This window comes from Bos taurus, chromosome 5 (assembly GCF_002263795.3).
Source record: "Bos taurus isolate L1 Dominette 01449 registration number 42190680 breed Hereford chromosome 5, ARS-UCD2.0, whole genome shotgun sequence".
In the NCBI taxonomy this organism is placed as follows: Eukaryota; Metazoa; Chordata; class Mammalia; order Artiodactyla; family Bovidae; genus Bos; species Bos taurus.
Genome location: NC_037332.1, coordinates 112,957,226 through 112,980,218, shown reverse-complemented (window position 1 = coordinate 112,980,218; position 22,993 = coordinate 112,957,226). Strand labels below are relative to the sequence as shown.

At 51.9% G+C, this 22,993-nt stretch overlaps 1 protein-coding gene across 6 annotated transcripts in view; it reads right to left on the bottom strand.

Moving 5' to 3' along the window:
• Nucleotides 1-490: 490 nt before the first annotated feature.
• Nucleotides 491-22,993, bottom strand: part of SEPTIN3 (septin 3) — a 27,827-nt gene continuing 5,324 nt past the window's right edge. The window contains exons 1-11 of one of the 6 annotated variants that reach the window (XM_005207431.5): nt 19,998-20,139; nt 15,040-15,231; nt 13,111-13,239; nt 12,366-12,447; nt 10,090-10,227; nt 8,688-8,805; nt 7,735-7,830; nt 5,627-5,726; nt 4,349-4,400; nt 3,979-4,072; nt 491-1,788 (exon numbers count right to left, since the gene is read on the bottom strand). In XM_005207431.5, coding sequence (XP_005207488.1) covers nt 1,723-1,788; nt 3,979-4,072; nt 4,349-4,400; nt 5,627-5,726; nt 7,735-7,830; nt 8,688-8,805; nt 10,090-10,227; nt 12,366-12,447; nt 13,111-13,239; nt 15,040-15,231; nt 19,998-20,007 — 1,077 coding nt within the window. In that variant the 5' untranslated portion in view covers nt 20,008-20,139 and the 3' untranslated portion in view covers nt 491-1,722. Of the gene's footprint in view, nt 4,073-4,348; nt 4,401-5,626; nt 5,727-7,734; nt 7,831-8,687; nt 8,806-10,089; nt 10,228-12,365; nt 12,448-13,110; nt 13,240-15,039; nt 15,232-19,720; nt 19,835-19,997; nt 20,140-22,993 lie in introns of those variants that run through there. The other 5 variants (XM_005207430.5, NM_001076949.2, XM_024992236.2 and 2 more) reach the window with 5 other exon arrangements.

Genomic DNA, 22,993 nt, shown 5'->3' with positions numbered 1-22,993 from the left:
TGGCTATAGAAGACAGTGTAAACCTCATAGACAGGAAAGACTGACTTAAGTTCAAAAAAGATAAGAGAAAAGCTAGTGCTTTAAATTCTTAACTCCTAAAAAGTCTTCAGTGCGAAATAGGTTTCTAGCAAGATGGATCCACTCCTCTCACAGTTTTGGTTTTATGCCTTTGGAAAAAGGAGGAGGGAAAGCTCGGAAATTAACTGAATGAAAATAAGCATTGTTTCCATTGGAGGAGACAGGCTACATAGAGTACCACATCCCTCAAGGTCGTGTGAAAGATCTATAACTTATTTTGGATACAAAACTCCAGGGAATAATGCCTGGCGACCAACTTCTTGCCAACTGAAGATGAACAAAATTTTTCCATCTCTAATTTCTATGTCTGCTTCTTACCGACATGGTCCTGTCTCACCCTCCACAAGTGAGATGATGTAATAGCTAATTTGGCCAAGGATTGAGGAGCACAAATAAAACACAGTTCAGACAGTTATTGTTCAAACAGCAATGTTTAGTTGTACAACACATAAAGTCTAGCAACATTTACACAACCAGTTTGAGTGTCTGTTGGCTTACTTTCAATTGGGAAAATTAACCGTAATGTCACCAAAAGATTGGCTGGTAACATTTAAGAAATGGGTCGTTCTTGCATCCCCTAGGCTTGGGCCTCTTGCTCCATCAGGACTTGGTTGTAGATGAATGGCCCAGTTGTGTCCAGGTGGAAGTGGTCGGGCAGTGGGCAAGGGGTAGTCCATAAAGACATGGTGCAGGGGTGGGCAGTGGCAGCCAACATTCGCAAACATTCATGCATCTGATGGGAGGGCTTTGCCCTCCACTGGGGATTTTCCACTAGCCTACAGTGACCAACTGTGGCCAGGCTAATTCATTACTCACATTAATGGAGTGGGGGAGGGGTGGGGTGTAGGACTAGCCAGGGTAGGTGGGAAGAGATTCCCTCTTATTGCTAAGTGGACAGAAGGGTGTTTTTTTCTTCCTAGAGTTCAACATCTCGTGAGCTTCTAGAATTTGGTGTGTGTGTTTAGTTCTTATTTAAAATCTAAGGATAAGGAAGTCAACTCCAGGAATGTCTCTTCAGGAAAACCACCATTCCTAAATGGCTGTTATATGGGATAGGGAGGGTGTGGGGCTACACTCTGGGCCAGTCACCAGTGGTGATTTTTTTAAAAAAGTGATCCTAGCCCTTGCTCCCCCACATCTGGAGTGACCCATCCTTACAAATAAGCTTTAAGCAATGAAGGAGACACCCTTGTCCCACATTGGGGCTCACACAGCTGACATCAACAAATCCGACAAGCAGAAAAGTTGCTTTCTTGACCCTTTAAGGAAGTCAAGAGCGCTCATGCAGATGAATGGACAGGGAGCAACGCCATATCCCTTGGAGATGGTTACAAGTAGCTGATATGGGTTCGCAAGGGTAGAAGAAGCTCTTGGTGAGTTCTTTCACCCTATGGATGGGATAGGATCGGCTGACACAGACGATAGAGGGGGGCAGTGCTGGCGGGAACTCCATTCCACTGGGAGGAGAGGGGTGGTGTGGATAAATGGAAGCAGCAACTGTCCTAAAGAGGCAGCTGGCCCCCCCATCTGCTGAGGGCTGAGGGGCTGTGGTGGTGGGCCCGAAACACAGCGCTAAAGAGCACGTGGCCCTGCAGCAAGAAGAGCTGAGCGGGATGGAGGGAGGAGCGGCACTCGGAATGGCCTTCATTCTGCAGTGGGGCAGGGGGTGGCCGGCACGGGTGGAAGGACAGTGCCCAGGAGGCCTTCTCCCTGCAGGGGGTTGAGAACGGTTGAGGGTGTGGAGACCGGCAGCTGGCAGCAGACATACAGAACAGGTTCTCCAGGGAGGCTGAGACCATGGTTGAGGAGCCCCAGGCATCATTCTCCTATTCTCTTCCTCAGCCTCGCCAGGGCCCCCCAACTCCCACCCCAGACCTCCCCTGTGAGGCCAAGGTGTCTAGTCCCACGTCTTCATATAAGCCAGGGGTCCCTCTTCTGTTGAAATTTAGCAACCTCTGGACTCTAACCCTGCGCTGTTCTGCTCTGACTCGTGCCTAACCTGGGATAACTGTGTGGGTGAGAGAAGATGGGGATTGGAATGGTAATGAGCTTCCAGGGAAGATTGGAGACCATGAGTTGGGGGCCACTAGCAATCTGATCACCCAGCTCTTTCTCCTGGTCTGCTGAATCTTGGTCTTAAGTCTGTATGTTTTCCTAGCACCTGAGTGATAAGGGCCTATAAATGCTGGGATTTGTAGAGGACTAGTAAAACACCTCGGGTTGGACCAGGAGATGAAACAGGAGGTTGTAAGAGGTTACTGTAAACTGTATCAATTTTTCCCCTTGCCTGAGGCTAAATTGTTTCCCCAGCTTGAAATTTCAGCCACCTTACAGACTAAAGGAGAAAGAGTAACTTGTGTGTCAAACAACATGGAAAATATATGCATTAATAAATACAGGTCTGAAGGGGAAGGCAAGAAAAGGCTACATGTAGGCTTGTGAGTGTCACTGGGCATATCTACAGGGGTGAGGAAGAGGAAGTGCAGAAAGCTGAGAAAGACAGACAAAAATGCAAGTAGCTTCAACACGAGAAAGAGAATAGAAGAGAAGGAAAGGGAGGTCAAGTATATACAAGGAGGAGAAAGAGAAGCCAGCTTTAAAGAGGAAGAATCCTGATGGACAGGAGGGAGATGAGGTTCAAAACTGTCTCCGAAGCCAAACGACCAAGAAAGACAAACACTGTATATTGTTCTTGATACTTCTTTAGACTCAGTTCTGCTAGGACCTGACACCTAAAACAAAGGTTGTCTCACTTGACCAGCACATGTGTTTCTTTAACCAGACACTGGGAACCACATAACTCGCTGTGTCCCGTCCTTTGCAAGGCTGCCCACAAGCTCAGGGCCGTTTTCATCGCTCAATTGCAGAAACTGTTTCCCATGCTTCTCTACAGATCTGATTTCCCTTGTAATCCCCTTTTGTACTGTCCTGTGATTTTACTGGGGATGTTAAGTGGCCTAAAGTCACTTTGGGAAGAAACCTGGACATAAATCCTAAATATAGAAGTGCAGCTCAAGTGGATTAGGCTAAAAGGAAATGAAAGGAAATGAAAGAAGTCAGAGCGGGCAGGACAAAGGAAGGAGGGAAAGGGAAGAAAGAGAGAAGAGGGGAGCAGAGGAGAGTGAGGCGGGGGGCTGGGGGTGGGACATGTGGAAAGCAGCAGTCTGCGACAGAGACAGGTGGTAGCTTCTGGACAGTGAATGCCACACAGACCGAAGGGTGGAGCTCTCCTCCACTTGTAGGCACTAATTCTGCAGGAGCCCAGCACTGGCCGACTTCTCTGCTCTCCCCTGATCTTTCTTTTCCCAAAAAGTCCTAGCCTCACCACAGACCACCCCGAGCTTACAGGGAGGGTTAAGTCCTCAACTCCCCCCACCCCACCATCCCAGGTCGAGCTCCACAGACCGTCTTTGGAGAATCTCTGCAGTCCCTGCTCACAGGTGGGTTCAGAGATAAGAAAGCATTACCTGAGGCTCACCTGCTCCCATCATTTTTAAATGAAGCCTCCCCCAGACCTCTTGAGTGAGGCACACGGCCTTGTTCTGGGACACAAGGAAAGGAGACAGATAATGGATAGCCATGGAGGAACCAAGCTTACTAGGAACTTTCCAGGGAGGCAGTATAAATACCTCAGCCCTGCACAGGCGCACACACATACACACACATGCGCGCACACACACATACACACTCTCTATCTCTCGTACACACACAACACACACACACACTGTAGACAAGATGCTCCACAATTACCAGACAGGCCTGTGGGACAGAGTAGAAAGGAAGAAGGTGGTGGGTGGTGGTCTGAGGATGTGTGTGTGTGGGGAAGTGGGTATGTGTGATGATACAGAGAAAGGGTCGTCATGGGTTACTGTCGTGGCTTTCCTCTGTGTCCACGCTCACCGGGGGGAGGCCTCCATTGTCATTAAGACGCTTGGCCCTGTAGGTCTCGTAGTGGATGTTGTGTGTTACTTCCTTGAGGTCCTGGAGGTGGGTCCTGAAGGGCAAGAGAAAGAGGGATGTGATTAGGGCCAGGATGAGGGAGAGAGGACCCACGTCTGAGGTCAACACATCGCTTCCAGGGTCTGGACCCAGTGACTGGGACCAGAGAGCCAATGACACCTCTTGAGCCCCTTGTCCTTCAAGATGGGATCTGGGACTGCGGCAGAAGCTCTGTCAGAGGGATGTGGGGACCGAGGAAGTGGATCTGAACAAGTGGCCTCTGGACCCCAAATAATTAAACCTGCCATCGGATGGGAGGGGTGCATCTTACCTGATGACAAAGTCTCGAAGCAGGGCAAACTCACAGTGGTTGAGGTTTTCCACTGTGAACAAACAGACAACAAAAACAGGTGGTCACTTCACTGACGCAGATACCAGCAGGTGAATTTCTGTTCAGGTCATGGACTGAGCCATGGGCCGGGCATTTGTCACCTTCCAGAGGTGTGCTCATCTTGGCACTCGACTGCACTGGATTTTACTCATTGAACAAGGATTCATGAAGCAGCGACAAGGGCACAAAACTATTCTAGACTCTATGGAATAATAGCTCATAGGTAGTATTATATTCCCATTTTATAGGAAAAGAAACTAATACACATGGAGTCTAAGAAACTTGTCCAAGGCCGAAGACACAATTTCCATGTTTAAGGAGCTTATAATCTGATTGGAAGACAGTAAACACACAGAGAGAATAATCGAGCCATCTTAAAAAGGTCATGATGGCTTGATAAATCTAATTCAACACAGATCAAGTGCCTACTATTTGCAAATCACTTGACAAAGACGATGGAAGCCGAAGAGAATTAAGTCATGAGCCCTCTTCCTCATAATCTATGGGTAGGACAGATATTCTTATAATTTCATTCAATGCAATTGATGAGAAAATGCTATTTTTAAAAAATCCCAACAAAAGATAGAAAAATAAGAGACAACATGATATAATGGGATAAACTTGATTTTGAAATCAAAATATCCAGGTCTAAAATCCAGGTTTCATCACTAATAAGTCATGTGATCTTCGGCAGGACACTTAACCTGAGACCCAAGTGCCTCAGCGAGGATGATCTGAGAACAGGGCTTCCATCCCTACCCTGCCCCCTTCAGAGGGTATCATGATGAATTCATCACCGAAGTGATTCTCTGAGAGCTCTCAGAATCACTGTGACCTTCTCAAGGTCACATCATTCCTAATAAAATAAAAATGGCAACATCTGAACAACCCTTCAGCAGCTTTTCAGATCATGCCTCCTTTCATGTGAAAACCTTTCTCTGGTTTTTCTGATCCTTATTAATCTCTCCATGTTCTGAACTCCTTTGACCCTCGAGCTAGTGCCTCCCGGTCAGGTGCTAAATCCATCTTTTATTGCTTCCTGCTCAGGAGTCTCAGCTTCTCAATTAGACTGTAAGCCCCTTACGGCAGGGTCTGGCTGGCTCTGGCTGGCATTCATTTTATATCTTGCATCCTAGGACTGTGCCTTGACCTACAGATGCTTAATTAATAACCATAATTGACTGGCAACCAGTTCTTCAAGAAGATGCATTGAATTACCTTCAATGATGCCCCAGGGAGTCTTTCTGCCGAGGACCCGCTTGCCATTCACTTGGTACTCCTTGTCACTTCCCACCACAGCGAAAGGCATGCTCTCCTGCTGACAGAGGAGACACACGCGCGTGTCATCCTTCTACTCTTTGCGCCTCCAAGGGTCGGACGGCATACGGTCCTGGGCCTCTAACCTTGAACTGCACATTTCTGAAGCTCATTCAGTGATCCCACTGATGGCAGAGGCCAGGCTCTTGTCTCTTAAAAAGAGCACTGGACTGGGAGTCTGAAGTCCCAGGGTCCCAGACCTGATTGCTCCCCTGCCTGGCTGGTTAACTTCAGTAAATCAGCTTTCCCACAACTGGAGAATGCTTTGTACTCTTTAGCAGGGTTTGTACTTTTAACAGGGTTTGGTTTGATTTGGAACAACTCTGTGAGCTAGTCAAGAAAGACAGACCTCTTAGACAACACCCACCCAATGGACAGCCAAAGTAATAAGTTTTACATGGTCTCCCGCACTGGCAGAGGCCCATACCTGCTGCCCTGCCAGAGTTCAAAGGCCACTTTCTGATGTACCCAGGCTCCTCTACTCCAGCAGGTGTCTGTTCCCAAGTTGATCTGCCTGGGGTGTACTGTTATTGCATTTGGATAAATTAACTACTATATAAGCTGAGGACAGACATATCAGTGTGGAGATCTGGTTCTCTGAAAATGGAATGTTTCAGAAAGACTTGATAAAGGTGAGTTCCTTTTGCATTAAGAATGGATTTGGCAGGACTTCCCTGGTGGTCCAATGGTTAAGAATCTGCCTTCCAATGCAAGGGACGTGAGTTTGATCCCTGGTCAGGGAACTCAGATCCCACATGCCACAAGGCCCAAGCTCCTCAACTAGAGAGCCTGCATGCTGCAAATTACAGAACCCATGTGCTCTGGCCCCAACTAAAGAGAAGCCAGCAAGCTACAATGAAAAGCCTGCATGCCACAACTGAGACTAGAAGTAGTAAAAAATGTATTATTATTTTTTTTAAAAAGCACTGAATTAAAAAAAAGAGTAGGCTTATCTCCAAAGAAGAGGCCTTGTCTCTATATAAAAAGAATGTTTAATGAACATGATGTGTTTTTGATAATTTAATAATTCAGTAAAACATCTATTTTAAAACATTTAAGATTTGTATCTTCATTTTTAAAATGATTTCTTCAACTGATTTTTTCAATGAACTACCTGTCTCAACTACATCAGGTGAGGGGCTTCTCCTAGGTTACCACACTTGATGGAGAAGGAGACTCAAGGCCAAAGCAAGGGATTTGTCCCAGGTTACAGCGATTAGTGGGAAAGCTCAGACTAGAACCCAGGATTCTGATGAGAAATCACAGAACAGTGGAAGTTCAGAATTGAGAGGGATCTCGGAAATCATAAATGTCAAGGGTTTCCCAGCCAGGTTTCATGAAGCCTTAAGATTCCCAGGAAACACTTCAGGGGCTGCTCAGAAGTTAGGGTTGAAAAGACCCTGATGCTGGGAAAGATTGAAGGCAGGAGGAGAAGGGGGCAGCAGAGGATGAGACGGTTGGATGGCATCATCGACTCAATGCATGAATTTGAGCAAATTCTTCCGGGAGATGGTGAAGGACAGGGAAGTCTGGCGTGCTGCGGTCCACGGGATCGCAAAGAGTTGGACACACTTGAGCGGCTGAACAACAACATCCTGGAGTCTGCCTGACACTTAGCTTTTTTAAAGGGTCCTTCTAGGGGAGCAAAAGAGCCGATAAGCCACTCATCTAGCCTGATCTCTGAATTTTAAGGAAGGAGAAACTGAGGAGGAGCTCTGCCTGAAGCTTTTTCTGCCTGTATCCTTCCATCACCCCATACTTTGGTTGTGGTTGTCCTGGTGGGGGAACCAGAGGCTTTTGTTGGCTCTGGGAATGGACAGGAGAATTTGGCTTTACAGTCACAGTCAGGGCCCCCAGTCCTCATCCTCTCCCATTGTCTGGGTCAGGCAAGGTGGGGCAGGGAGTGTGGAGAGGGGAAAGCAGGAGGAAAAACAGAAGTGGGACATGATACGTATCCCAGGGGGACCAGTGTGGGCATCTATGTGATGAACAGAGTTCTAGGCACCTACCCGGATTTTGTCATTCTCTGTCTTGTCCTCCAAATCCTCATCAAATTCCTTCTGGGGGTAGAATTCAATGCCATTCACTTCAAGCTCCTTTCGAACCTAGAGGTGGGGAGGAGAAGCATGGTGGCCAAGTGTCAGGATAGAGAGAGGGCTGTGTGTGCATGTGCATGCTTGTGCAAATGTGTGCATACTGAAGCCGGAGGGGTAAATGGCAGTCATCTTTGAACTCTGAGGTGCTGGGCAGCAGGAGGATCCTGAATGAATGGGAGCCCCAGCCCCACAGTTACCACTGCCCACCCCAGCCTGCCACAAGGAAGAATCCGGGGGTGCGGTCTATTCCTCTCAGGGTGTAAGATCAGGATCCAGACAAGCAGGACCACTGAGAACAGATGCCATGTGGGCAGTGCTCATGCCATACTTGTTTCTCTCCTCTTGGCAGGGAGGAGAGGTCCAGCTCGCCACCCCCAGCCTCTCCCTGTTTGTCCTCTTTCAAAGCTCAGCTTAAGTCTCCTCCTCCAGGAAGTCACCCAGTGCTTTTCCGTAATCTCCTTGATGAAGTTTCTCAAAGGCAGCAACCGTCTTTATACTTCTCCGGCATTTCACCAACCCAGTCCCCTGTGTGTCCAGCACAGGACAGAGCTTATGGAAAATAACGATAAAGACCAGTGGGTGGTTGATTAATTAGTCTTGTCCTTCAAGCAACCTAACAGTGCGAAGTGGTTTCTCACGTTGGAGGTGATTTATGCATTTAGTGGTATTTGCAGATATTTGGAGGGCGAGAAGGCTGGAGCCGCGCTAACTTCTCTTCTCCACCAGCCTTGCCTCTCTAACAGTTGAGAAGGAGCCAGGTGGGAAGTGGGGTAGGAGGTGGATATAGTAATAAAGGATAGAAGAGGGCTTGGACCAGATGGGAGAGGCAAGCATGGGGACAGGAAAAGGAGGAGGGGCCTTCTCACCCTTTGCTTGAATTCAGACTTCTCCTCCAGGGTCATGGTGTCAGCCTTAGCAATGACGGGGATGATGTTCACAACTTTGCTGAGGTGTTTCATGAACTCCAGGTCAAGAGGTCGCAAGCTGGGGCCCAAAGGAGGTGGGGTGTCAGAGCCACCATGCCCTCCCCCACTCAGCCACTGCCACCACTCCAGGGGCACCCTTGGGACAGGAGGACTAGGCTGGGAATTGGCTGAGGCAGCCACCATCACCTGTCTGCAGAACAGAACTCAACTCTCTACCCACATGTGGCCCACCAACTCCCTTTCTCTCTCCCTGGGCTCTGGGGCATATCCTGGCTTTCTTTAAGCCCCACTCAAACCACTCCTTCATGACACCTTTTCGGACCTGAGATCTCTTTCTCCTGGGAACAGCCATGGACTGTTGTCCCCACCCATGCGTCCTTGTGTCATGGTCATATGTGTGTCTATTCTGCCTACGGGACAGCACTTTTGGACAGGCCTCCCCCCGGTCCCCTACAGTAGTCCTGCAGGGGTCCAGCTGGGGCCTGACCCCTCCCCCACACGAGGGCCTCTGGACTCTGGGGCCCCGATCTGGCTGTAGTTTGAAGTCCACCAGACTCATTTAAGTCAGGTTGCCTGCTGGCCTGCTCTGACCTTGGGTCCAGGCTCTAGGGAGGGATAAACGCTAACTTCCCTGCCGAGTTCCTGAGCTGCACCGTTGAAAACCTGCTGAACGTCTGGCTCCTCTAAAACCTGGGGCCTGCCGCGCTGTGCCATCGTCTCAAGAATGAAATTCTTGCCTAGCCGCTGGGCTCAGTGACAGTTAGGAGACCTCCCCAGCAGGAAGGTGGCCTGCTTGTCTATTTGGATGGCTCCATTCTCCAGTGGCACTCCCTATCGTTCAGCCTTGCCTGATACTCACAACCAGAGTTCCCGGCATGCCCGATGGTTGTCAGCCTTCATCGCTGGACACCTGGCTCCTCTTGCTGGGCTGGCTACCCTCCAAATGTCTACAGCTGGGTCACCCCTCCCTACCTCCACCTGAACACCAGCCCCAATCCAGTAGCCTGGGCCCTTCCCATCTCATCCTTCTTGCTGCCCCTGACCCCAGGCCTCTGCATAGCAAGTATCTATTGAACAAACGAGGAGCCCTTTGTCCACAGCAACCAACTTCTGTCTGCTGGCACAGTGATGCTATGGTGCTAACACACCGATGGACAGCATAAGGGCTGATGGTGAGCTTCTCTCTCCTGTCAAGGATCTCTGAGGGACTCCCAGGGCCATGACTATGTGGGGGCCCACCTGACCTCCCCAGCTGAGTCTAGATATCACTCACTCACTATAGGTTGGGACCAAATGATGCAAAGGAGGCAGGCTGGGGGACAGGGGCAGGCCTGGCACATACGAGTGTCCGGTCGGGGAGATGAAGTAGAGGCAGCAGTGGACACGAGTGTCAGGGATGCGTTTCTTCCTGGCGATGTTCACCTCCTCCTTCAGGAACTTCTCATACTGCTCGTTGATGTACTTCTCAATGGGCTCCCAGCTGGAGGAGGGGGAAAAAAGCAGATGGAGGTCTCAGAAGGACACGACCCGGGAGCTCCTCTCACCAGGGTCAGGAGGCAGGCTCTCACCTCCATCTCAATCCCTGCCTCCCGAGGGCTCTCGGTGACCTGTTGACTATTCTCCCTTGGCCCCCATGGGTGGCTTTCCCTGTTAGCAAGGGCAGAACTCCTCTGGGGTCCGAGCCCCCTGATTGACCTACGGGAACCTGCAGAAACCCACCCTACTCCTGACAGCAGTGCACTTTCCCCACATCCATCACTTACTAGCTGGGCCACTCTGGGGAAGTCTCTGCCCTTCTCTGAAGCTCTTTTCTCATAAGTGAAAAGAGAGTAACAACAGGTGCCTGGAGGGAGTCATGTAAGAATTAGAACAGAGGTATAATACTGAACGGGGCTTCCCTGGTGGCTCAGTGGTAAAGAGTCCACCTGCAATGCAAGAGATGCAGGTTCGATCCCTGGGTCAGGAAGATCCCCTGGAGAAGGAAATGGCCACCCGTTCTAGTATTCTTGCCTAGGAAACCCCATGGACAGAGGAATTTGATGGGCTATTGCAAGTCCAAGGGGTTGCAAAGAGTCGGACGCGACTGAGGACTAAACAACAACATTGGTCTGAACAGAGAAATGGCGCAGAGAAAGCTCTCAACCCTGGCACTATAATAATCCACAGGGTAAGCACAAGCATATAATCATCCCAGCGCAATAATTCATCCTTATCATGCTGTTGCTGTGATAGTGACCTTTCCTTCTCTAGGAGTGTGTGGACAGCCAGAGAAGAAGTGACCAGCCACTTTCTGAGATCAACACAGCCAATTCCAAGGTATGTTATTGAGAGGCCCTGTCTGTCTGGGGCAGCCCAGGCTCCCTCACAGAGGCATAGCTGTCTTCACCCCTGTCTGGGAGCAAACTTCTGCCCAGAACCTTCTGTAAAGCAAGGAGTGTCACTTGCCATCTGGTTTTACACGGATTAAGTCATTAGCCATCGTAGTCACTGACCTACAATATATCCTGGAAGGAATTCGGGACAAAGAACAAGATAAGGCTCTCTGTGCTTTGGGGAAACAGGCCCTTCAATAGTTGTATTTCAGGAAAAAAATTTTGGACCCAAATTCTTACACCTTCCCCGACTTAGAAAAGCACTAAAATCATTAACAGAGATCTCTGTTCCTCTTGACTGGCAGTAGCCTTCTGCTGAGATGTATGCCTGGCTGCTCGTATCCCCAGTCAAAAAGCACACACATACTGGCCTCCGCCCACCTTCTCAGAGCAGGTCCTCCACGCCTTCTGGGCGGCTGACTCAGACTACAGTCCTCAGTGTGTGCGTGCGTGCTCAGTTGCTAAGTTGTGCCGACTCTTTGTGACTCCAGGGACTGCAGCCCGCCAGGCTCCTCTGTCCATGGGGTTCTCCAGGCAAGAATACTGGAGTGGGCTGCCATTTTCTTCTCTAGGGGATCTTCCCGACCCAAGGAATGAACCTGCATCTCTTGTGTCTCCTGCATTGGCAGGCAGATTGTTTACCACTGAGCCACCTGGGGAGCCCTCAGTAAGAGAGTGAATAAGACCCAACTCAGAACTCTTACACTGTGCTCTTTCTTTTTTTTTTGGCCACACCATGAGGCAGGCACTGTGCATTCTGTTCAAGGCCGACACTTCCATCCTCACCCGGGCAGTGTACTTCCCCACTTCTGGCTAAACGCTGGATCCCCAGAGGCTCTCTCCTCATGGAAACTGCCCTCCCCCATGTTTTCCTCCCACCCTCTCTTTGTCTAGGTGGCCAACACCTGGCCCTCAGGCCAAGCTCTCTGCCACAACCTCCAGGTCCGCCTGGGTTTGTACCCCAGCTCCCCCTGCTCCATTGCTCCAGCTCCTGACCCACTCCCATCTCCAGGCAATGCCTCGGCTGACATTCCCTCTGCTCTGTCCCCCTCTATCCTCACGCCTGGGCCCCATTTGGTCCTCTCTGCTTGCTTCCTAACAACCCCCTCCCCTCTTCAGCAAGTCTTGCCACTTAAGCCCTCAGCATGGAGGGCACAGATGGTTCTCAGTTTGAGTGAATCTGCTCCACATTCAGTGTCTGCCTTGCAGTCTTTAGGATGGAGGTCTCACACACAGGCAGACATACCAGTTTTCATTGTTGATCTGGTCTCCAAAGCCCGGGGTGTCAATGACAGTCAGCTTCATCTTGACACCACCTTCCTCGATCACTGGGGAGTGAACAGAGAAGGCACCCGGGGGTCACTCCTCCAGCTGACGCCAGGTGTCCCACTGCCTACCAGCTGGGGGAGACCTGGGCTCCTTACTTCTACAGGACCAATGACTGGAAAAATCAAGTTCAGGGTCCTCAACACTTCAACACCTTTGTTCATGCTGTTCCCTGCACCCGGAATGCCTTCTTTACCCCTCTGTCTGTCTAAATCTACCCAGTCTTGGGACTTCTCTGGTGGGCCAGTGGCTAAGACTCCATGCTCCCAATGCAGGGAGGCCCAGGTTCAACTCTTGGTCAGGGAACTAGGATTGCAGACGTGAACTCTTTGCACGCTGTGAAGAGTTCTCGTGCCTCACTAAAGATCCCACGTGCTGTAACTAAGACCTGGTGAAGCCAAATAAAAAATAATAAGTATTTTTTTTTAATGAAAAGAAAAAAATCCACCAGGCTTTATCATCCCACTCAAGTCCTCCATCATTTCTAATTCCACACCCCCTTTTCTGACTTACAGTCAAAAGAGTTGGCTCCATCTTGCTCAAGGGCTTAATTCTATTCTGTCTTCAGGCTGTCATTTGTCTCATCCCCCAGAGGCCCCATTCTTCCCCCTTTCTGGCAGAGGCCCTTGGAACAACGCCCGTCATGGTCCCTGCTGGGTCCTTACCGTGCCCAATAGCTTTGATCTCCACTGTCTTGGGAATCTTCTCCTCCCGGTTCCAGCTGGAGGCCTTGCGGCTCACTTGGGACTTGAAGAGGGTGTTGACCAATGTTGACTTGCCCAGTCCACTCTGACCTGCAGCAAGACAGGAAGAGGATGAGAAGGCAGGGAGACCCCAGGCCCAGCTCCCAAGCCTAGCATCTCTCCCTTGAGCTTACAGAATTCTAGAGCTGTGATCCAAGTCCTTCACTGACCACTCACTGGAGAGGCTAGAGGCTGAGCAGGGAGAGTGAGTGGATGGGAATGCTTTCCCACTTGCTGGTGAAGGACCTGGGGAAACGTCAGTCGAGTTGCACATTCTCTCCTTCCAGAGCCCTGGGAGCACTGGGAAAGGGGCAACCTCTGCACTTGCATACTGGTTTTCATTTCATTTTTGCTTGACCTAAGTTTTTAGTCTTTAATCACACTTAAAGATGGAATTACTTTGCATACTGACACTGTGCTTCTGAAGAAGATTTCATTCCAAGGAAGAGCTCCATAACTAAAAGATAGGTGAAAACCACTGGTCTGAGCAGAGTGTTTCTCAAACATGCACAAGAATCAGAGGATAATAAAGAAAGCTACGTGAAGAATCGATGCTTTTGAATTGTGCTTCTGGGGAAGACTCTTGAGAGTCTCTTGGACTGCAAGGAGATCAAACCAAACAAACCCAAAGGAAATCAACCTTGAATATTTACTGGAAGGACTGATGCTGAAGCTGAAACTCCAATACTTTGGCCACCTGATGCAAAGAGCCGACTCATTGGAAAAGACCCCGATGCTGGGAAAGAAGGCAAAAAAGAAGGGAGTGGTAGAGGATGAGATGGTTAGATAGCATAACTGACTCAATGGACATGAATTTGAGCAAACTCTGGGAGATAGTGAAGGACAGGGGAACCTGGTGTGCTGCAGTCCATGGGGTTGCAAAGAGTAAGACATGGCTTAGCAACTGAATAACAACAGAGATGCTACATGGGAAGTGGTAAGAGATGAGTGTAGAAGTACTACCAGACCACGCTAGGAATTCAAACCCTTAAACTTAAGAAAGATTATTAAGTAGGATGGGTGATGATGAGTTTTGCAGGGTAGAAAAATTATTCAGTCACTGGGAGACAATGGATTGAAGAAGACGGAGAATCAGGAGAAAAAGAAGCAATGTCATCATGCATGCTGTCTAGTTTAGCCAATGTTTTTTAGAGCAAGATGTTTCAGATGATTTACACTCTGGCCCAGATGTATAAGCAGCTCTGAGTCAGGTAGATGTGGTAACCCAGGGTAGTAGCAGGGTGCTGGCAGTGGAGAGGGAGAGGGTAGACAGACTGGAAGAGATATTTGTGAGGTAAAATTGACAGTATTTAATGACCGACTGGATAGGGGGATAAAGCAGGAGGAAGAAGGATGATTCCCAGATCCCAGTTTCAGCAACTGAGAAAATATGTCACTGCGATCAAAGGCAAAGGTCCCTCCCTGCTCTTATATTCTGTGGTCCAGTGACCCTACTTAGTGACCAATGTCCTGAAAATTCTCTTCAAGCTTGAAAGCACTACCAAAGATCAGAAAGAAGACCACCCTTCCTCTGATCCCCCCCAACTCTTGAAGGTGGGGAAGAACAAGGGTGGTGCTCCCAGGCCTTGAGCACAGCTACAAGGCTGTCTGTACAGAGAGGGGGTGCCGGGGCCAGGTTGACCATCATCCATTCACATCTCCCACCCTCAGATCAGCCAGCCGTGTGGGAAGAAAGGAGTCAGGCCTTTGTGATCAGCACGCTGAGATCTTTCCTCTGAGAAAGAGCTCATCCTAAAGAAGCCAGGGCTGAGGCCATCCTAAAGAAAGAAGTGGGATTCTAAAGGGTGCTGCCTGCCACCAGGGTCTCCAGGGAGCCCACAGCTTCCATACCGACCACCATGATGTTGAAGTCGAAACCGGTCTTCATGGTCTTCTTGCGCATCTGCTCAATGATGGTGTCGATGCCGATGTAGCCCAGCAGGTTGGGATTGATGCCGATGGGCTTCATGGGCACTGCCGGCTTAGGCCTGGGCTCGGGCACCAGCTCTGACATGGCTGCGTCCGTCCTGGTCTCCGGGAGCCCTGCAAAGCCAAGGTGGGAGGGGCAGGCTGAGGTCACATGGGCACCACAGTATTAGTCTCTGGATACACAATCATACAGAATTAGGCCTGGACGGGACCGTGGATGTCCTCCAGTACAGGTCTCCCATCTCATAGATGTGGAGTGGGAGGCAGTGGTAAGGGCTCACCTGAGAACATAGAACAAGTCAGATGGAAAATCTGGACCAGTACCCAGACCCTCCCGTTGCTGGGGTACTTTCAAATGCACCTCGCTGCTCCAAAGCACCACATCTGTGTCTCTAACCCAGGGGTTTCTTCGCCTTGGCACTATTGACATGCTAGGTCAGATAATTAGAGCAGGGAGCTGTCCTGGGCATTGTAGTCCATTTAGTAACATCCTTGGCCTCTACTAAATGCCTGTGAGTGCTTAGTCACTCAGTCGTGTCTGACTCTTTGCGACCCTTTGGACTGTAGCCCACCAGGCTCTTCTGTCCATGGGATTTTTCAGGCAAGAATACTGGACTGGGTTGTCATTTCCTTATGCCAGTAGTAGCTCCCAATTTAATGATCAAAAGCATTTTCAGACCGTGCCAGATGTTGGCTGGCACTGCCAACAGTTGACAGCCACTGACCTAAGAGATGTCTGGGGTTATTCCAACCTGAGTCCTGCCTCACCCAAATAAAGGGCAAAGCAAAGACCTTTTAGGATTCTGGACCTAATGTCTATTGACTGCCTGTTCCTGCCCTAGTTGCTTTGTCTTTTAGAAACCCATGGGTCTGGGACTTCCCTGGTGGTCCAGTGGTTAAGAATCTGCCTTGCAATGCAGAGTGTGCGGGTTCAATACCTGGTAGGGGAACTAAGATCCCACTTGCTGAGGAACAATTAAGCCCGTGCATTGCAAACAGCCTGTGAGCTACAATGACAGATGCAGCGTGCCACAACTAAGACCTGATGCAACCAAACAATCTTTTTAAAGAAAGAAGCAAAAAAAAAAAAAAAAGAAAGAAAGAAGCACATGGGGCTATCTCAACTCAGCAGAGTGAGCATCAATCGTGTCTCCCAGTCTGTGTCCCCTCTATTCCATGAGCACTGGTGCAAAGTAGGGGTCTCTGTGCCCTGAGGCTCCCCAGACAGCCTCCATGCCTTATTTTTTAAGTCATTTATTGCTTTCAAATTTTTTGTTTGGCTGCACTGCACAGCATTCAGGACCTTAGTTCCCTGACCAGGCATCAAACCCATGCCACCTGCAGTGGATGTATGGAGTCTTAACCACAGGACCACTAGGGAAGTCCTCTCCAAGCCTTAGTTTTAAATCTGAGGAGGAGTAAGTCTCCCCTGCTGACCAATGAGGAGAGGATGAGGCCCAAGTAGGGGCAGTCATGGGCCTAAGATGACATGACACGCTGTGTTCTTGGCGTGGTGGGTAACAGGAGAAAGGAGAGCCTGAGGTCACAGCCCTTCCCCAGTGGAGAAAGGCAAACACCCTTCTGGGTCTGGCGCATCATGGGCATGTTCATACACATGAGAAATCTGTGTTCCCCCATCAGGGCACTGTCCCTCCAAGGTGGGTTTCGGGACATGGCATCTCCACTTCCCTCCCGATAAGACCGGTGTGTGTGGTGACGTGGGAAGGGCCTGCCTCTGTGACTTGCCTTCTCTGTGGCCTCAGGTGAACCACCTGCCCCCATGCACCTGCTTCCTCTTCTGTAAACTTCTCAGGATAGTGACGAAGGCTGTGGGGAGCCCCGCATGTGAGATGCACCCCCACTCTGCCTCATTGCTGCAAACCCTCTTGGTCCTGCCCCTTCTCAGTTCCCAGCCAGGAGGGGGAATGAAGTGGTGCATGAGAAAGCACTTGTTAAAGGGAGGTGCCCGAGATGCTAATCACCCAGTGCAGTCACTGGACTCCATGCTCTCTGGAGGCCCCCTTCCGACCTGGCCATTCTAGAATCCTATGGCTCCTGGTTACCACCCTGCAGGGTCTCTGGCTCACAGGGAGAAGTGATGGAGCAGCAGATGGGAAAGAGAGAGAGGGCACAGGAGCACCTCCCTCCCCCACCCTCAAAGCCAGCCAGGAGTCTGTTCTTGTTCCCCCACCACCTGGTCCTCTCCCTGGTCCTGGCATGTCTCTCCACCGGAAACCGTTCTTTCCTTGTCATCCGCGGGCACAGCCAAATCTGACGGAGTCTCGGGACCTCCCCAGGGCCTGGCGTGGTTCCCTCCTGCTTCCCAGGAAGTTGTTGCCAGCCAGGCGGCTCCAGAAGGCACCCAGATTGGCTCGGGCCTGAAGCAGCTGACTATCAGCAGCCTGGCCTGCGCCTCCACTCTGCACGTGGTTCCCGGGCCCGACTCAGCACACCTGCACTGGGGCCAATGCCCTGGTTTCCCTATCCAGCTGCTTGCCAGGCCGGTCCTCTCCATCCCCCGGGTCCCTCCACGGCCAGCCCACTGGGTCGCCACAGCCACTGTTGTGAGATGGAGCCATCTGTGTGCACGTGTGTGTTTTGGAGGGGCAGGGTCTTACTCTACAGACCTGGAAAATGAGTCTGGTATTTATTTATGGGAGTTTTTATAAGGATTTTTAAAAAGTCTGCATCCTCACCCTGGCCTTCTCAGCCCCGGCCTATCAACCGCAGCAGCCTCAAAGACCACTCCCCAGCACAACTTGGTTTCGAGAAGAGGCCAGCTGACCAGATTCCCGGGCAACTTCTAGGGGCTCCAACAGACCGGAAGCAGAGTCCACTTTTATTCCTCCATCGAGCACCTGTCAGCACCCACAGAGCTCCTGCTGGCAAGATGCCCCTCCCAACCACATGGCCACTACATGCCAGTCACGTGCTAACGACAACCACCCATCAGCCACAAGTATTGCAAACCTGCAGCCGGTCACGGTGTCACAGCCTTTGCTGGAAGACCCTTTGTCCGCTCCAGCCCCTGTCGACCTTCCTTCACTATACAGGAAAGCCTCCGCCTTCCCATCTCACGTGGATGCCTCCCTTCTGTGCTGCCTCAGCCCCCTGAGTACCTCTGTACTCATTACATTCATTCACTCACTCACTCCATCCCATCCGGGCCATTCTATAGGCCCTCCAGTGAGAGCTGACTCCAGCCAAACCCTAGACTAAACGCCAAGGACACGGCTAGACCCCAGACAAGGTCCTTGCCTCATACTGTCTGCTGAGGAGACCTCCAGAGCACAGGGCGTAGGCAGCTCCAAAGTTAAATTCTGTAGCTCCCTCCTCTGCCCCTGCAGCCCCTCCAGGTCAGGCCATGCCAGCTCCAGACGGGCAGCTGGCCCATCCTTGACTCCCAGGCGGATGGCCTCCGGGAGCCTCAGTGTTCTCCTCAGGAAGACAGGGACAGTCCCGACCTCGCTGGGTTGCTTTGATGCTTACACAAAAGTGTGGGCATAAACCTGGCACTGGACATATGCCAGTTGCCACCCTTTTTCAGGGCAGGAGCCATGTCTTATGGATTTCTGTGCCCCAATGTACCCAGTATAACAAGGCACTCAGCAATGCATGAATGAACGCAAGCCTCACTCAGGAATGAATGAACGGATGCAAGCCTCACTGCAAGGCTGATGTTACTCAGAGCCATCACCTTTCTCCTCCTCCGGATGCTGCTCCCCTGGTGGAGCAGCTGACCTCCCACCCAGCAAATGGCTCTTGGGTGGGCCCCAGGCTCGGAGACAGACTCTGTTATGAGACCTCCCCACACAACAGGGATTGGAGGAGGAGCTCCCCAGGGGTGGGGAAGAGCTCCGGATGGGCTCACAGCGGGATGTAACTCAAATATGCCATCCTGCCTATGTGGTTCCTGGGGCTCCCTCTGAGCGCCCAGCTTTCTCGGGGCCCGGCCTGCAGCACCTCCTGCTGGGAGCCACCTGCCCCAACCGTGCCCCTGGGAGAGACCCTGTCCATCCCCAGCTCAGCTTTGGCTTCGTCCCCACAGAAACGGCTACCCCCCGCCCCGCCCCCACCTCCCTGCCAAGCAAGAGCCCTGGTGCTTTCTTTTACAGGGAAATGAACGGGCTTTGTCTTTGTCCGGCCCAGGGACCCCACCCCTCTGCTGGGAAGGTGGCCGCAAAGGGAGGGGACCTTTCCAGAATAGCAGAATAGCACCTGCCTTCCTGGCTTCGCGAGGATCCAGGGGGTGGGGAGGCTCTTCCTTCCGGATCCGGAGATCATTCCCAACCCCCAGACCCCAGCAGTCTTTAAGACTCCACCCCCACCCGCAGAGGCAATTTCAGTCCACCCCAACTCCAGCCCCTGGCTCTCAGCGGAGAAATCACAAAAGATATCTTAGTACTTTCCCATTCACAGAAGCAAAGGGCCCTGAGATATATACCCCTTCCTCCATCCCAGTCCTCTGGAGGCCAACGAGTTCCCTTGGAGACCACCAGCTGGTGCCTGTCTCAGCGTGCGCCCGCCCGCCCCTGTGTGTGGGGGAAGGGGTCTATGTGTCAGCGCACAGGTCTCTGAGCCCGGCTGTAGGTGGTACCGATACCTGTGCGTGGTGTGCATGTGTGTGCACGTCTCAGTGTGCTCCAGCGCGCATCGCGGTGCCCGCTTGCGTGTTCGGGAGTCTCCGTGTCTCTCCGCCTTCCCGTCTGTGCATTTCTCCGGGCTTGGACATCTTGGGGAGTGTGCCACCGTGCACATATGTCACCGTGCGTGGGCTCCTCCGCGCATCAACCCTCCCCCGGTAGCATCTCCAGCTGGGCTGGTAGGGGCCGCAGCCTCCGCCTCCCGGCGCACGCCGATGGCCCGGCCGGCCTCCTTACCTTTGGACATGAATCCTCCTTTGTCTCGGTTTCCTCCGGGAAGATGCTCAAGGGCGCGGGGCTGCAAGGCTGAGCGGGACGCGGGCTCCTCCTGGGCCGAGCAGCCCCTGCAGCCGGGCCTCGCCCTTCGGCGCTCTCCGCCCACCCGCCCGGCCCGCGGCCCGGCCGCGCCGCCCCAGCGCCCCGCGCCGCCGCGCCCGCCCGAGACTTCGACTCCGTGGCTCGGCGCCGCGCTGCCCCTGCCCGCGCGCACCGATGCCGCCGCCGCCGCCGCCGCCGCCGCCGCTGCCACCCGCACCACGTGACCCGCGCGCCGCCCGCCCCGCCGAGGGCCCCTCCCCCTCCCACGGCGTCGGCGCCCGCACCGGCTCTCCGCCCGCCCGCCCGCACGCGGGAGCGCGGGCACCCAGCGCCGGCTGAGCGGGGGCGCTGGGCCTCGCAGGCTCGAGATGCCGGGCTGGGGGCGGCGCCCCGATCCCATCCCTCCGCCCGGATCCAGCTCCCGGCCTCTAACTCTCTTAAGGCTGGGGTGGGGCGGGGGCGTGGGGGACCGGTGACAGCTGCGGGATGCGGTGCGCGAGCGTGAGTCACGCGGTGTCTGGGATGTTGGGCTGATTCCGTGGGGTTCTGCCCAGGCGTGGGTGCCGGTAGAACCCTGCCTGATTCAGGAGCCCGGGTTCCAGGCCTGGCTCTGGGATGACCAGCCCTATGACCTTGAACTGGTCAGGAACTTTCTTTCCTGGGCCTCAATTTACGGGTCAGAAAAAAAAAAAAATCTTTCTTGCATTTAATCCACATGAATGGATAGCATATTGCTAGGCCAGGTGGACACAGGAATAAGGACCATGGTTTCTACCCTCAAAGAGCTCTGGGTCTGGTGGGGTAAGACAGAAAGCTGGACTATCCTAACACAGGGAGTAGGGTGTGCACAGGGAAACTGTGGGTGCAGGGAGGTGGGCACCCTGAGAAGAGGGGTTTTGTAGGATTTCTTGGAGGGGGTGCGGGCCAAGATGGAAAGGCAAATGTAGGTGGGCGGGAAGAAGGGAAATCGTTCCATGGAGAGAGGAGGGCTGTGGTGAGGAGACCAGAAGTGAGAGCTGCCTGGTGCTGCGGACAACAGAGCTCCTGCGTGCAAGGAAAATTCCAGACGGATACAGAGCTAAGAGGCTGGAGAAGTCCACAGCCTTGGGAGTCGAGCTAAGGAGCTGGACTTTAAAAGAAGATAATGGTGAGTCACCAACAGCTGTTAAACAGAAAGTGCTCCCATGAGATGAGTCCCTCATCTCATGCTAGTTGAAGGGGGAGAGTGGCCTTGCAGGGGCAGAGGGATGGAGAGAAAGGGACACAGAGCCTAGGACTGAGGAGGTTGGGTCACAGAGTTGGAATCAGACTGACTGGGATGAAGGAAAAGAAAGAGGAGGATGCCTGGGTCTCTAGTGGGGTGGGACCTACAGCTATGGGAGTGATATCAGGGAAGGCAGATGTCAGGAGGAAAAGGACTGCCTCTGGACCTGCCTGGGAGCTGTCTGGGCGGAGGGGTCCGGCAGGCCGCTGGCGGTCCATACCTGCATTTTGGAAGAGAGGGCTGGGCTGAAGATGGAGAGAGAGCTGGGGTCCTGGAGGAGGGAAGACGAGAGCCTGAGTGGGCTCCCGCAGACTGAGTGTGCAGAGTGCAGTGGGAAGGGGGCTGACAGCCCCGAACCCCAGGTAAGCCACAGGACCAGATGCTTTCTGAGCATCTGCCAGACCCAGAATCTCTGAGCCTTTGAAAGGTTGGGAATGAGACTGCCAGAAGAATTCCAATTGCTGGGTCCCTGTTACCTTGCATGAATGCATGCTAAGTCGCTTCAGTCTGTTTCTTTGAGACATCTATGGACTATAGCCCACCAGGCTCCTCTGCCCATGGGATTCTCCAGGCTCCCCTGCCCATGGAGTGTGTTGCCATGCCCTTCTCCAGGGGATCTTCCCATCCCAGGGATCAAACCCGAGTCTCTTACTATACATCTCCTGCACTGAAGGCGGGTTCTCTACCACTACTGCCACTTTAGACGTGTCAGCTATGTGATTTAGGCAAGTCACAGCCTCCAAAGACCAAATGAACTTCTGGCCCTTGTGTTGACCTGTTTATAGTTCGTGTCCAACTTCTGACATACAAATCTCCAAGTCACCCTTTAGGACTACAGTGCTGGGGCTAGAGAACCAAGGAAGAATTCCAGGTAAGACACCTTTTAAGCAACAGCTATCAGGGCTTCCCCCCAGTGGCTAAGACTCCAAGCTCCCAATGCAAGGGTTCTGGGTTTGGTCCCTTGTCAAGGAACTAGATCCCACATGCTGCAACTAAGAGTTAAAATCTTCCCTCCCAGGACTTCCCTGGTGGTCCAGTGGTTCAGAATCCACCTTCCAATGCAGGGAACACGGGTTGGATCCCTGGTCAGGGAACTAAGATCCCACATGTTGCATGTACTGCAACTAGAAAAATTCCACATGCCATAATGAAGATCGAAGATCCTGCATGCTGCAACTGAGACCCAGTACAGCCAAATAAATAAACTTTTTAATGTTAAAAAAAAAAGAGGAAAAAGCAACAGCTATCTTCCTGAAAGGCTGAATGGGAATGATTCAGAAGGTCTCGCTAATAGTGTGAGATCATTATTCACATCTGGAGGAGCCTGGCAGTGTTGGCTGTTAGACAAATCACCACTTACTGAAGTGCTGGTCTACATTTTCATGTAGGTGGGTTGCTTTTCAAGCTGGACTCACCTATAGCTCACCTGATTATTTCAGGTCTTCAGGGAACCGAGAAATAGTCATGGAAGATGGCAAAGGACAAACTCAGCATAATTGCTCTCCCACAAATTACCTCTGCAAGCCTTCCTTCTGATGGCTTCCCTCAGCTTCAACTCTGACTGGCGGTTTGGGACCCAGCTCACGCTGCCTCTCTTGTGTTCTGCCCCTCAATCCCATCCCCTTCCTCCAGCTCATTCAACTCTGACCTT